This window comes from Myodes glareolus, chromosome 15 (assembly GCF_982192425.1).
Source record: "Myodes glareolus chromosome 15, mMyoGla1.1, whole genome shotgun sequence".
Taxonomy (NCBI): domain Eukaryota; kingdom Metazoa; phylum Chordata; class Mammalia; order Rodentia; family Cricetidae; genus Myodes; species Myodes glareolus.
In genome coordinates this window covers 21,513,065-21,526,105 of record NC_142040.1, presented here as the reverse complement: position 1 = coordinate 21,526,105, position 13,041 = coordinate 21,513,065, and the positions used below count along the sequence as shown (strand labels likewise).

Sequence of the window (13,041 nt, the reverse complement as noted above, 5' to 3'; positions counted from 1 at the left end):
CCGCCTCCCCACGCCCCCAGAGAGTGGGGAGGGAGAATGCAGGCAGGGACTGGATCCCCCGCACTGAGTCTTGCCTTTTCTTGGAGCAAGTCCGGATCCTCAGCGCGAAGCCGCTCTCCGTGACTTAGCAGTAACCTAGGACTGGAGGGACTGGTTTGGGTTTCCCAGGTGGGGGCCAGGAGTTTTAAATTGCTTTAGGCCCCCTCCCCACTCTCGGGTGGGGGCTGTAATCTTAGGCACCGGCGGCGGATGTGTCTCCGCCTCCCTCTCCAGGTCGCCTCCCCACCTGCCACGTGCGATTGGCGTGCATCACCTCCCCCTCCACGAAGCACGTCCTCGTCCCGTAGCCGCGCTGGGTGGGTCTTAGGGACCCGGGGCCTGTAACCTGCCCTCCCCCTGCGCTCGCTCTTCGGTCGGAGGCAGAGCCCGGAGCGCAGATCCAGGCGGGAAGGGACGGCCGGACGGCTGGGCGCCGCGGGCCGCCGCCGCACCGGGCATGCTCAGTGGCACGACCGGCTAGGTGGCCCGCGAGCTGCACCCGGATCTGCGCGGCGGCGGCGGCGGCGGCGGCGACGTGAGCGCGCAGGGGGGCGGCGGCCTCGCCTCGTCTCTGTCTCGGCGCCGGGCTCGGGTGGGTGACGCGCAGTGCCGGGGCGATGTCGGATTTTGACAGCAACCCGTTTGCGGATCCAGATCTCAATAATCCGTTCAAGGTGAGCGCCGGGCCGCGGCCCTGGCCCGCGCTGAGCGTCGCGGTGGCTGCGGAGGCCTTGCCCCGAGGGTCTCGGGTCGCCGCGTCACCGGCTCTGCCACCAGCCTGAAGGGTCGCGCCGGGCCGCGAACCCGCGGGACCCAGAGCCTGGCCCGGAGCGGAGCCGGGCAGGTGTGGCCGCCACTACTCCGGCCGGCGCGGAGGGCAGCGGGGCGGGGGCCGGGAGGCCGGGGCTCCCGGACTGTGTTGTCATGGGGACCTGGCGCCGGTGCTGCGTGCGGTGATGGCAGAGGTGTACCGGAGAGAGGCGCGGGTACACGGACGCTGCGATAAAAAGATAAAGGGGTGTTTTTATTATCAAAAGTCTGCGGCGCCCAGAGCCACCAGTGGCGCTGCCAGAGGCCTCTTTCCCTCCGGGCCCAGTTTAGGGGAACCGGCATCAAACAGAAGTTAAAAATAAGCATCTGGAAACAATAGTGCACGCGGACAATTCCCCACCTAGCTGCTGTTAGCGAGGTGGACCTGGGCCATTTTCCAAGCTGGGAGTGCGTCACCCCGGCTGTTTGAGGGTTCCGTTCCTCACGTGAGTTGCTTTCCTTGGAGTAGACATGATCCCCCAGTCTCCGGAAGGGCTTGGGACAGAAATGGCCAGGCAGGCCTTTTAAATGTTGGTCATCTGCTTTCAAATTAATGCCGCGACCGAACTCTGCCTTGAAAACTACTTTGGGTTTGGGTCTCTTAATGACTGTGAGGCATAACAAGGCAATTTCTTCCAACTGTTAGCTTGGTTAGTCGTTTCTGCAGTGCAAACTTTAATTTGTAGTCACAAAGGTGAAATAGGAACTAATTTGTGGTCACCCAAGTGAGGCTTCTGGCTTCTTGGGCTTACCTCTTTTTAGTCCTTTTGTGGCCTGCCAACAATATTGGAGGAAGCAGCACCCCTGTTCTGATGGTTTAACCTTATGACTTCATGAAGGATTATTTTAATGAAGCCATCCAACTTAAACTTAAACTTGACAGCTGGACTCATTTTACAAAAATACAGAGGCAACTGTCACCCTTCAGTTGACCATACCTCTCTACCCCTCTCCTCTCATTCATTTGCTTTAGTTTTTGTTTTTTGTTGTTTTGAGGCAGGGCATCACTATGTAGTGTAGCTGGTCAGGAACTTTCTACCCTCCTACCTCAGCCTCTCAAATGCTGTGATTACAGATAACACCCAGGAGCGTTTTAAAAGAAGTTCCCTGTTCCCCCACCCCTACCTGAAGTTTTGTTTCATTTGGTATCGGGCTCACTTCTGTGTAGTGAAAAATTGGGCTATTCTTAAATTATGGATCCCCAAAAGAAACATTTCATAATTTGCCAGTTGACTGTTATTTAAAAACATTTAAAGGTAAAACATTAAGAACCCATTTGCGTCTCCTAGCTACGATAATTCTTTGATGCTGTTTATTATGCATCTGACCACGTGGCTGTTGATTTTACATTTGGTCACCCACGGTTCCTTTCATATTAGTCTCTTGATAGGGTGAGATCCTGGCTTCTTATCACAGACTGTTTTGTGACTTATAATGTTGCCATGATTCCTTCCATTTTGTCAGGCGTAAGGTTGCTGTGATAATTCTAAACCCCAAATAGTTTTCAAGTATAATTCATGGTAGAAAATGATTAACATTTTCAGTTTTCTGTAAGTGGATGCATTCAGGACAATGATTCAAGTCCATCAGATGCTTTGAAGGATGGATACTTTCGGTCTAAGGAAGGTTTTGTTGACTTCTCTTGCCCCACAGTTCTTCGTTTGTGGTGGCTGTCACAGCACTGCCGGTGTCCCTGACTCCTTCGTTCTGTTTGTACCTAACCACCCTTCTGTGTCTCAAAGGAACCCTTCTCTCTGCTGTTTTCACTTCATTTTATGTAGAAGTGACTTTTGAAGTCATACCCTTATTTACTAAGTTCCCAGAATATTTAGCTACCTTATGATCACTGACTTTTTAAATTTTGTTTTTGACATTTGTAATCCACCATCCTTAATTATCTCCTACTTGACACTGGTTTGTGCGTGTTTGGTTTTTGAAACTCTTGTAGCAAAAGCTGGCCTGGTCTGGGTTTACGGGCCTTTGCCTTCACACCTCATGGATGCCGTTTCCCACTGTCCCTGCACTGTTGTGTTAGGGACACTTTTGTACACATCTTCATTTGAGCCATGTCTTGAAAAATCGTATCATCTCCTTAGATATACAGGTATAATGGCTTGCTCGATTTTACTGACTATGGTAAAATTCTTTGTTGAATTCAGTTCCTATGTCTTGTCTGAGCACCTGCTTTATTCTAGTGATTATGATAGGCCTAGTGAATGGCATTATGGACTTTCAATGTCCTTTATTGTGTATAAGAAAGTTGAAGTAATTAAAAATCTATGATAATCTTAAACAAAAATATTAATTTTGGGAAATTTTAAAAAATCCATTTTGGAGTTCTTGAAATGGGTCTTTAAATCTAGAAAAGGGCTATGACTCCAAAAAAAAAAAAAAAGGAAAAAGAAAGGGGCTATGCACAGAGATCCATGCCTAAATCGCAGCACTCAGGAGTAGAGGCAGGAGGATCATCACAAATTGAGCCCCAGCATGGTTGATGTAGAGAGTTATAGGCCAGCCAGGGCTAATATTGAGACCCTGTCCCCAAAGTAAAGTAAAGGACAAATATTGTCTACATACTCAACATGTATTTTTTGAACAGTTGCTAAAAGTCCCTTATTCTGTTTAATTTTCATTTAACCAACAGATATTGAGGCAACACCTCTAACTTTGTGGGTATTAGTTTAATCCAGAGGCCAGACCTGCCTGTAAAGTAAAAGGAGGGCGAACTAACCAGTAGAGCCAATAATGTAGACTCCTGCCGTTGACTTACAAACACATGAGTAAATGCTGGAGCGGGTGTCATTTGTTCATAGGAAGGTGGTATTAATAGGGGATCAGGATATCTTTAGACCTTCTAATGTGTTTTTGTATTTTAATGTAATTGAATTGGATAAATCATGGAAATAACTTTTTTGTCGTTTTTTTCAAGACAAGGTTTCTCTGTAGCTTTGGTGTTTGGTGGCTGTCCTGGAACTAGCTTTTGTAGACCAGGCTGGCCTCAAACTCACAGAGATCCGCCTGCCTCTGCCTCCCGAGTGCTGGGATTAAAGGCGTGTGCCACCACCGTCCAGCAGAAATAACATTTAAATTAATTAATTTTTAAAACACAAGGAGAATCAGAATTCAGTGCTTGGAAGTATCTGCCTCAATATATTTAGTCAGGATATCATCTGTGGATGAAAACCAAAGTGGCAGGTTGGCTGCTCCCATCTGTAGATTGGTGCTAAACCGCATGTGTCCAGGTTCCTTGCCTGTTGTTGGCAGCACCAGATATACTTGTTCCTTTTTAAAAATTATTGTTATTGTGTGTGGGGAAGTGGGGTGCCAGTGTTCCAGTGTGCATGTGGGGGTCAGAGGACAAATCTGTGAAATCAGTTTTCTTCTTCCACCTTTGTGTGGGTTCCTGGGGATCAAACTCAGTTGCCCGGGTTTGTGCAGCAAGCACCTTTGCAGGGTGAGCCGTTGCGTCAGCTCTACTCCTTGTTCTTATGTGGATCTTAGACTTGAAGCTCTGTGGAGTGGAGCAGAAGGTGGGGGCTGAGTGTGGGGTCTGTGGAGTGGAGCAGAAGGTGGGGGCTGAGTGTGGGGTCTGTGGAGTGGAGCAGAAGGTGGGGGCTGAGTGTGGGGTCTGTGGAGTGGAGCAGAAGGTGAGTGTGGGCTTCTGGGTCTGAAAAGGCCTTGATCTGGTCCTGGTTGTCTCACTTATCAGCTAGACGCCTAGGAAAGTCACTCAGCTTCTGTAAGCCCAGCTTACTAGTCTCTAGAATAGGATCAACTGTCTTGTGCTGGATAATTTTATGTTGGCTTGATACAGGCTGGAGTCATCTGAGAGGAGGGAATCCCAACTGGAAGAAATGTCTTCATAGGATTGGGTTCTAGAGTGGTCGTTCTCAACCTGTGGGTCATGACTGCTTTAGGGGTGTCACATCAGGCATCCTGTATATCAGATATGTACCTTACAATTTATAGCAGTAGCAAAATTACAGTTATAAAGTAGCAGCGAAATAATTTTATGGTGGGGTGGAGGTATTAAAGGGTCGCAGCATTAGGAAGATTGAAACCACTGCTGTAGAGCAGTTTCTCAACTGTGTGGGAGGGCCTAGCCTACTGTGGGTGATGCTATCCTGGGTTCTATAAAAAAGCAGACTATACAAGCCACAAGGAGCAAGTCAGTAAGCAGCACTCCTCCATGACCTCTGCATCAGCTTCTGCCTCTGTGTTCAGCCCTGTTTGTGCTCCTGCCATGACTTCCCTCAGTGATGAACTATAACCTGGAAGTGTAAGCTGCAGTAAACCCTTTCCTCCCCAAGTTGTCTCTTAGGTCATGGTGTTTTATCACAGCAGTAGTGACCCTAAGTAGGAACATCTGCTCCGTAGGTGCACTCACAGGACCTGAGGACTATATGCAAGCATGCAGAAAGTGTTAGTGCATGGTGGCTTTAAAAAGGTGCTGGTATGGCTGGGTGGTGGTGGCTCACGCCTTTAATCCCAGCACTCAGGAGGCAGAGGCAGGTGAATCCCTGTGAGTTCGAGGTCAGCCTGGTCTACAAGAGCTAGTTACAGGATAGCTAGGACTGTTACACAGGGAAACCCTGTCTCGAAAAAACAGAAAAGAAAAAAAGAAAAAAAAAGTTGCTAGTATTTAGTTCATTACTAATACCAAGTGCTTTTTCTTTGTTCGCCTTCTAGACTCTAGAGTCTAGATCAAGGTTATCTGAATTTTAATGTTTTTCCCTAGTGTCTTCCTCTATCATTCTCTATCTTATCTAATTATTATTATTATTATTACTACTACTACCATGTATGTATGCATGTGTGCATACATGATGGTGTATATGTGGTGGTTAGAGGACAACTTTGGCTCTCTTTTCATGTCTGCATGGGCTCCAGGGATAAACTCAGGTTGTCAGGCTTGTGTAGTTAGGCCTTTACAGGCTGAGCTGTCTTACTACCCTCTACCTTGTGCTTGGAGACATGGTCTCTCACTGAACTCAGTAACTGGCTAGACTAGCTGGCCACAAGACAGGGATCTTCCTGTCTCTGCCTTTCCGGTGTGGCATCATGCCTGGCTTTTTTTTTTTTTTTTTTTTTTTTTTTTTTTTGGTGTTTTGAGACAGGGTTTCCCTGTGTAACAGTCCTAGCTGTCCTGGAACTAGCTCTTGTAGACCAGGCTGGCCTCGAACTCACAGGGATTCACCTGTCTCTGCCTCCTGAGTGCTAGGATTAAAGGCATGCGCCACCACCACCCAGCCTATGCCTGGCTTTTTATGGGAATGGCCAGGATCTGAATTCAAATTTCTGTGTTTGCTCAGCAAGCACTTTATTTATCCACTGAGCCATTCTCTAATTCCTAGAAATATTTTGTAAGTTTTATACTATGTATTATGATCTATTTTATTGGTTGTTGATCTCTTATAATGCCCAATTCATAAATTAAAAGTGTAAAAGAAAATACATAGTTTAGATACCATGTAATTTATAATGCCTTGCAGAATGTCTCAGCCACTACTGTAATCAGTTTTGGGTTTTTCTTTTGTTGCAATTCAGAGGATGGGCTCAAGGCCTTGAGCATTAGTTGAGCAAGCACTCCCCTGCAGAGCTATCCTCTGACGCTGTGTTCTTTTAAAAACAGCCTGCAAAGTGGTGTCTCACTTATCTAACATCTTAGTGTAATTTTAGTGTCATCTTAAGAATTTAGTTGAGCCTGGTAGGGTAGCCAGCACCTGTCATTTCGCCACTTGGGTGGAGAAGACTGGAGGATCCTGACTTTGAGGCCAGCCTGGAATGTTTAGAAAGACCCCTGGAAAAGAATTTTGTCACTGACTGTTTCCTATAATTCAGGGTTGCCAGTTAGCATTCAGACAGCTGTGATGAAATCTATTGCCCTGGGTTGTCTATAGACAGCAGGTTTAGTAGTGCTCAGAGTTCCGGAGACTGGCAGGTCTAAGGGGAGGCTCTAACACACCAGTGTTGCGTGTGAATCAGTAATTCTGTAGATGGCACGTTTGGGGTAATCTCACCTGGGTCCTCTCATATAAGGGCATTAATTCAGTCTGGGAGGCCACAGCCCAGTGACTTAGCTACCTCTGAAGCCACTTTGGAGTAGTGCCTCTTCAGCTTTAGGCTTTGATATATTTACCTGGATGGGTGTGTGGGAGATACATGTATTCAAATTCCAGGACCACTGTGTTTTGTTTTTTTTTTTTTAACATGGATGCTGTCATCTATCTGGTCTATTTTTATAGTACTATCTACAGTGAGTTGATCTTTCTTCTCCACCCATTTAAAATTTAGAGTCTGGAGACTGGATAGCATTAGGAAAATGTTCCAGTATTTTTTCTGTAATGGTTACATTTTTGAAAACCTTATCTTTCAGTATTACTTAGGGACACAGTGATTCATCCATGTCAACTGTCTGGATCCATGCTCTATTGTCCTCGGTTAGCACTTTGAAAAAGCACATGCTGAGTTATTGATTGTATTTGAGTTAGGTGCTGCTCATGAAAATGCAGCACTGTTTACCACTCTCGGTGATCATTTAGCATGAACAATGTCCAGACACAGTTGCTTGTTGATGGTCCTGACATTTGAGCTAGAGTTGCTGGCTTTTTTTTTTTTTCTCTAATGTGTCTTCAGTTATCTGACAGCTTGAATGCGTGGTTTAAGGTGTCTTCAGTTCACTGCCTGCTTGTTACCTGGAGCTGCCGGCGCAGGCAGCGGTTGGCCTGTTTTTATCCCATGTGGTGCCCTTGCCTGGCATAGCCTGCACTTTGCAAATACAAAACCAACAGTGTCCAAGGAGAGCAAGAGCCGAAGCCTTAAGGGTTTTTGTGGTCACATGCCATTTCCACTGCTGGTCAAAATAAGTCACGAGTCATGGTAGATTTTAAAAAAGGTGAGTCGGGAGTCAGACTCCATTTCTTGACAAGAGTGGCTGCGTCTCCTGACAGAGACCTGTGAACTGAAAAGCTGTAGCTGGCATAAAACGGCGAGACAGTACCGAGGGAGCTTGGGAGACTCCACTAAAATGGAGGGGAAGTAGGTGGCATTCAGCGGTTGGTGAATGACAGCGTTCCTGTGCAGAGAAGTAGCCGGTCCTTGCTTCAGACCCAGCTCTACTTTCTTCTGGCTTTCAGCTTCTCAAGAGGTACTTTCTCCTACTGAACACTGGGAGACCAGAAGCCTGTTCTCATTTCAAAGTAACTCCTCCTTCCAGTCACTGGTACAAGTCTCCTAACAATAGTCATTAATATTATTTAAGTCTAAACCATGCCTTAAAAGCACCTCTAATTGGCTTGAGATAAGCCTTCTTACTTGGGTGCTCATTAGTGTCAGGTGTTCAGGATCAGCCCTGTGTAGAAATGCTTCAGTCCAGTTGGGCATTTTGGGCCAGTGGACATGCTCACTGGGGTACAGTGCAAAGCTGCTGTCTTCTTTAAAACCAGTATTTAGACACAGTCATACTTAGGGATCTGTCATAGTTAGCGCCAGTTGTCTATATGACATGCCTTCAAAGAGAACCTCAGTTGAGGAATTGCTTCTATCTGATTGGCCTGGGAGCATGTCTTTGGGGCAGTTTCTATTTGCTAATTGGTGTAGGAGGGCCCAGACCCCTGTGGGCAGTCCTACCCCTGAGCAGGTGATGCTGGGCTGTTTAAGGAAGGTAGTTGAGTACCCAGAGAAAGCAGTCAGTAAGCAGTGTTTCCTTGTGGGCCTTGCTTCATCAGTTCCTGCCTTCAGGTTCCTGTTTGAGTTCCTACCTCGCTTTCCCGTGATGAACTGTATTGTGTAAGCCATCTCAACACTTTCCTCCGTAAGTGGTTTTGGCCAGGACTTTCTGTTGCAGCATGAGGAAAGCAAAGTAGAGCAGGCTCAGTAGCTTTACCAACAGCCATACTCGAGGTGATGACTGTGGACAAAACTGAAATTGTTCTTAGGCCAATATTATTAAACATGTTTAAGTATGGTCAATATTTTGTAGTACGGAGTGTATAGTCAAGGAATTTAGTGGTTCTGTTCTTTGTATATTTGTGAGTGTGTGCAAAAGATGTCTGTGTTTGTGTGAATATGGGTGGATAGGATGTGAGACATCACTGTTGTGGAGGTCAGAGGACAGCCTTTGTGGGGTCTTGGCTCTCCACCTACTTGGAGATAGTTGTTCTGTGATGACGTCACTGTGTGGAGGTCAGAGGACAGCCTTTGGTGTGGGTCCTGGCCTTTTGCCTAGGTGGAGACAGAGTTCATATTGTTCTCGGTACATCAGTGTCCAGGGGTTCCCCTGCATCCACTCCGCTCTTGCTGTAAAAGCGCTGGGATCACAGGTATGTCACTGCACCTGACTTTCCATGGATTCTGGGCATCTGAAGTCAGGCCCTCCCTCTGGCAAATGCTGTACCACTGAGATATAGTCTCAACCCCCATTATTTCTTATTATGTCAAACTGACACTTTGATACCAAGTTGCTAAAAATAAATGTATTGGATTAATGAGATGAGTGACAAGTCCCAAAGAAGTAATAATTCTACAATCTTCTGCTCAGGTGTAATCACTTAGTTACTGTTCTCATTGCTAAGTTCATGGTTAGAGTGGTTTGAACATGGTAAAATATGTCCAGTGAGAGCAGCCAGGAAGGACCTGGGTGGACAAGCAAGTCGAAGGCAGGCTCAAAAGCACTCACTGAGCATTTAGTCGAGCGAAAGCTAACTAAAGTTAGGAAGTCGAGCTGCCATCAGGTACTTGACGTCTCCTTGCTTACTTAAGTGAACAAACTTATTATTTGTTGCTTTAGATAAAGAATCCAAGGCTTATTGGCTTTCTGCATCAAGGTGGACTTTGTCCCAACAGAGAGATTATTTAATCAGTTTGAATAGCCTGGCAATGCTTTTGTAGAAGTCGATCCTCCAATGCTTGGTGGAATTATTCAAGCAGAGGCTAGATGGGCCGTGGAGATGCTAAGGGAGAGATTTTTATATCTGAGCCTTCTCTATTTTGGGACTCTGTGATTGCCACATGTCTGTAACTACAACATTTAATGAACACACACTCTCTGATGTCCTACCCTAGTAGATATTGGAGTTGGCATTGATCATGTAAGCAAGAGTGGAGACTTCACGTTCTTGGAGACTGCTATGCTGAGTTCAGCTTCTGATGAAGGAACAGTGCTTAATGTCTTTTCATAATACAGTTGCTAAATCATGTCCTCTGCTGAGTGATATTGGCCTCACATGACCGAGCTTTTCAGGGTACTTCCCGAAGGGAAGCCCTGGTGTAGGAGCCCTCTGTCTAGGGCTTCTGAGGGCCATCTAGTCTTCCTGTTCTTCAGTGTGGCAGCTCTTGACTACAAGTATGTTGAAGAAACCTACGCTGTGGAAGCTTGTGTTCTTCCTGTATGTGCTTTAGATATCCCTCCCACAGCACCTGTTTATTTCAGTGAAAACTGACAAACAGTAAATGCGATGTGATATTTTTCAAAACTATGATGAATAAAAGCTATATTAATATGTAATTTTTAATATTGTATTGGAATAGCACAGATCCAAAGTTTGTTTTTAAATTACCAGGGAGCTTTAGCTGTAAGTGTGGAAGATAAGGCACGGAGGGGTAGGTTGTCCTTGTAACAAATGCACTTACTGCTGTCGTTTATTCCCCTTGCTCCTGTGGGGGCAGACTCTGCTGTTCTGTTACTTCTGACCTCACATCTGTGCTGGGGTCGAAGCACTGCCCTTTCCTGTGTAAGAGCTCCCAGGAGAGTCCCCTGTGGACTGTGCCCAGGGAACAAGCCAGAATCACCTTCTTGGCACTTGGCGTTGGGTCTGTTAAAGAATGAAGATTTTTGAGCTGGTGGAGCTCAGTGGAAGAGCTTCTGCTTAGCATGCACAGGAGCCTGGGTTCCCTCTGCAGCGGACCCTCACCCTGCTCCCCGAGTCATGTCAGTTCATTAGCTGCTGGGCACTGGGCTGTTTTCTCTCCTATTTTGGCTGTTCTGAATAATGCTGCTGTACTTGTGCAGACTTTCATTTGAACACTTGTGTTCAGATTTTGTGGGTATGTACTTAGGTCATATGACAACTCTCTCCAGAGGAACTATGAAGCCAGTTTCCGCCATGACTGCTGGAGAATGCAGTTTCCCTGTGTGTTGACAATGCTTGTTACTGCCTGGTTTTGAGTCCAGCCATCTTAGCTATTAATCGTCTGCTTCAGTCTCTGGAGTGCTGGGGATTCCAGAGTTACACCACTATGGCCACCTTGAGACTTGTGGTTTTGATTTGTATTCCCCTAGTGTTAGGGACTGTTTTGTGTACATATTGGACATTATGTATCTTTGGAGAAATGTCTGTTCACACCCTTTGTCTGATTTGGGATTGGGCTATTTAGCTGTTTTGAAAACTGAGCTAGCTCTAAGAGATTTAAACTATATTCTAGATACAAGTCCTTTATTAGTTATTTGTCTTGAAAATATTTCCTCCCATTTTTATTTTCTTGACGTCCTTTGAATTTTGAGTATAAAAGTTGCAGTGAGGCCTACCTGTTGGGTCACTTGCTTTAGTGTGTGTGAGGCTCTGGCTTTGGTCCTCATTGACCCATGCACTCGCGCACATACACATCAGCTTCTGATTTTGATAAAGTCCAATGTTTATTGTTTTCAACTTTTATAGAGTCTTACTATATAGCCAAGGCTGGACTGGACCTCCTGATCCCCTTGTCTTTACCTCCCAGGTGGTGCAGTTACCGGTGTACCACTCCATCATCTTTAGTTGTTTGTGTTTGGTGTCCTATCTGAAAATTGTTTGCCAAATCTAAGGTGAGGAGGTTTTACCCTTATGCTTTTCCTTAAGAATTTTATAGTTTTATCTGGCTCTTGTATTAGTTTCAAGATTCACTTTTAGTTGATTTTATGTATGATGTGAGGTAAGGGCCAAACTCATTCTTTGGCGTATGGATATCAGTCGGTCTACTGCCGTTTGTTGAAAAGACTATTCCTCCCCAGTTGAGCACCACAGAACCTTTCTTAGTGGTCTGTTTTCACAAAGGAGAAGAAATACTTTATCTACACAAGCCCTCATGTTTCATGCAAAAATGACAAGTCACTTGGTGTCTCTAGGTGTGTGTCACCCGCCCAACTTCCCAGCTTGGCCGCCCCAGTGTTGGAACTGCCTCTAACTTGCCGTGTGTCAGTGCTTAAACCAGCACAGTGGGTTTTTACCTGCTTGTACATTGCAATTATGAATATTATATCAATGTTACCAACTTGATAATCTTTTCTTTAAAAAATTCACTTAAAAAAGAAAATCTTCCATTTACTCTGTAGAATATAGATGAATTAAGGAATACATTTTTTCCTAGAAGCCGGAACACTGGAGCTGCTGGAGCTCATAGAGTGAGAAGCACAGCGTAGGAAGTGCTATGCATTTCCAGCATTAGTGAAGTCCAACGCTGAGTGTTGGTGAGCTCGCACCACAAAGGAGACGTGTGTGTGTGTGTGTGTGTGTGTGTGTGTGTAATAGTTATGAACTGCTAATTTTAACTTTAGAAGTAGACACTATCAGATATTTGTGTTTTAAACATTTTTATTAGCATATATTAATTATACCTAGCAATGGATTTTATTAGGACATTTTCATACATTTTAATGTATTTCGATTATATTGACATGCCCCTATAACTCTTTCTTGTCTTTTCCCCCAACTCTTGCTGTTCTTTTTTTTTCTTCCTAGGGAGTTCTCCTTCCATTGTCATGACTTGTCTGTCTGTCCCTCCTCTCTCTTCCCTTCCTCCTCCTTTCTTTCTTGTGACTTTGAGTTTAATAAGTATTGTTTATAAGAGCATGGGTGAGGATTGTTTACAGGAACATGGGCAACTTACCAGTGGCTAAGGAGAAAATGTCCCCCTCCTCCAGCAACCACTCATTCATTGCATTTATGTCCTCATAGAGAGGCATGGTCTGCTACCCTCTCTGTCACAGAATGTTGAGTAGGCCCTATTTTGAGCACGCTTGAGAGTTCAGTGGCCATCTCATTCTGGAAAGAGAGCCTTCTCTCACTCTCTCCCTCTGGGTGTGCAGTTTCTCCATCCTTTCTTTCCTGATGTTCCCAAGCCTTGGAGGGAGGAAGAAGCAGCTGTGCCATTAGTGTTTAGTTTTGAACAGTTCTCAGCCTTTTGGCCAGTTATGAGTCTCTGAAGTCACCAAATGCA

General features: G+C 45.5%; 1 protein-coding gene across 1 annotated transcript in view; it reads left to right on the top strand.

The window, feature by feature from the left end:
- Nucleotides 1–521: 521 nt before the first annotated feature.
- Nucleotides 522–13,041, top strand: part of Scamp1 (secretory carrier membrane protein 1) — an 82,008-nt gene continuing 69,488 nt past the window's right edge. The window contains exon 1 of the mRNA XM_085676849.2: nt 522–713. Within this exon, the coding sequence (XP_085532975.1) occupies nt 657–713 (57 nt within the window). The 5' untranslated portion in view covers nt 522–656. The remainder of the gene's footprint in view (nt 714–13,041) is intronic.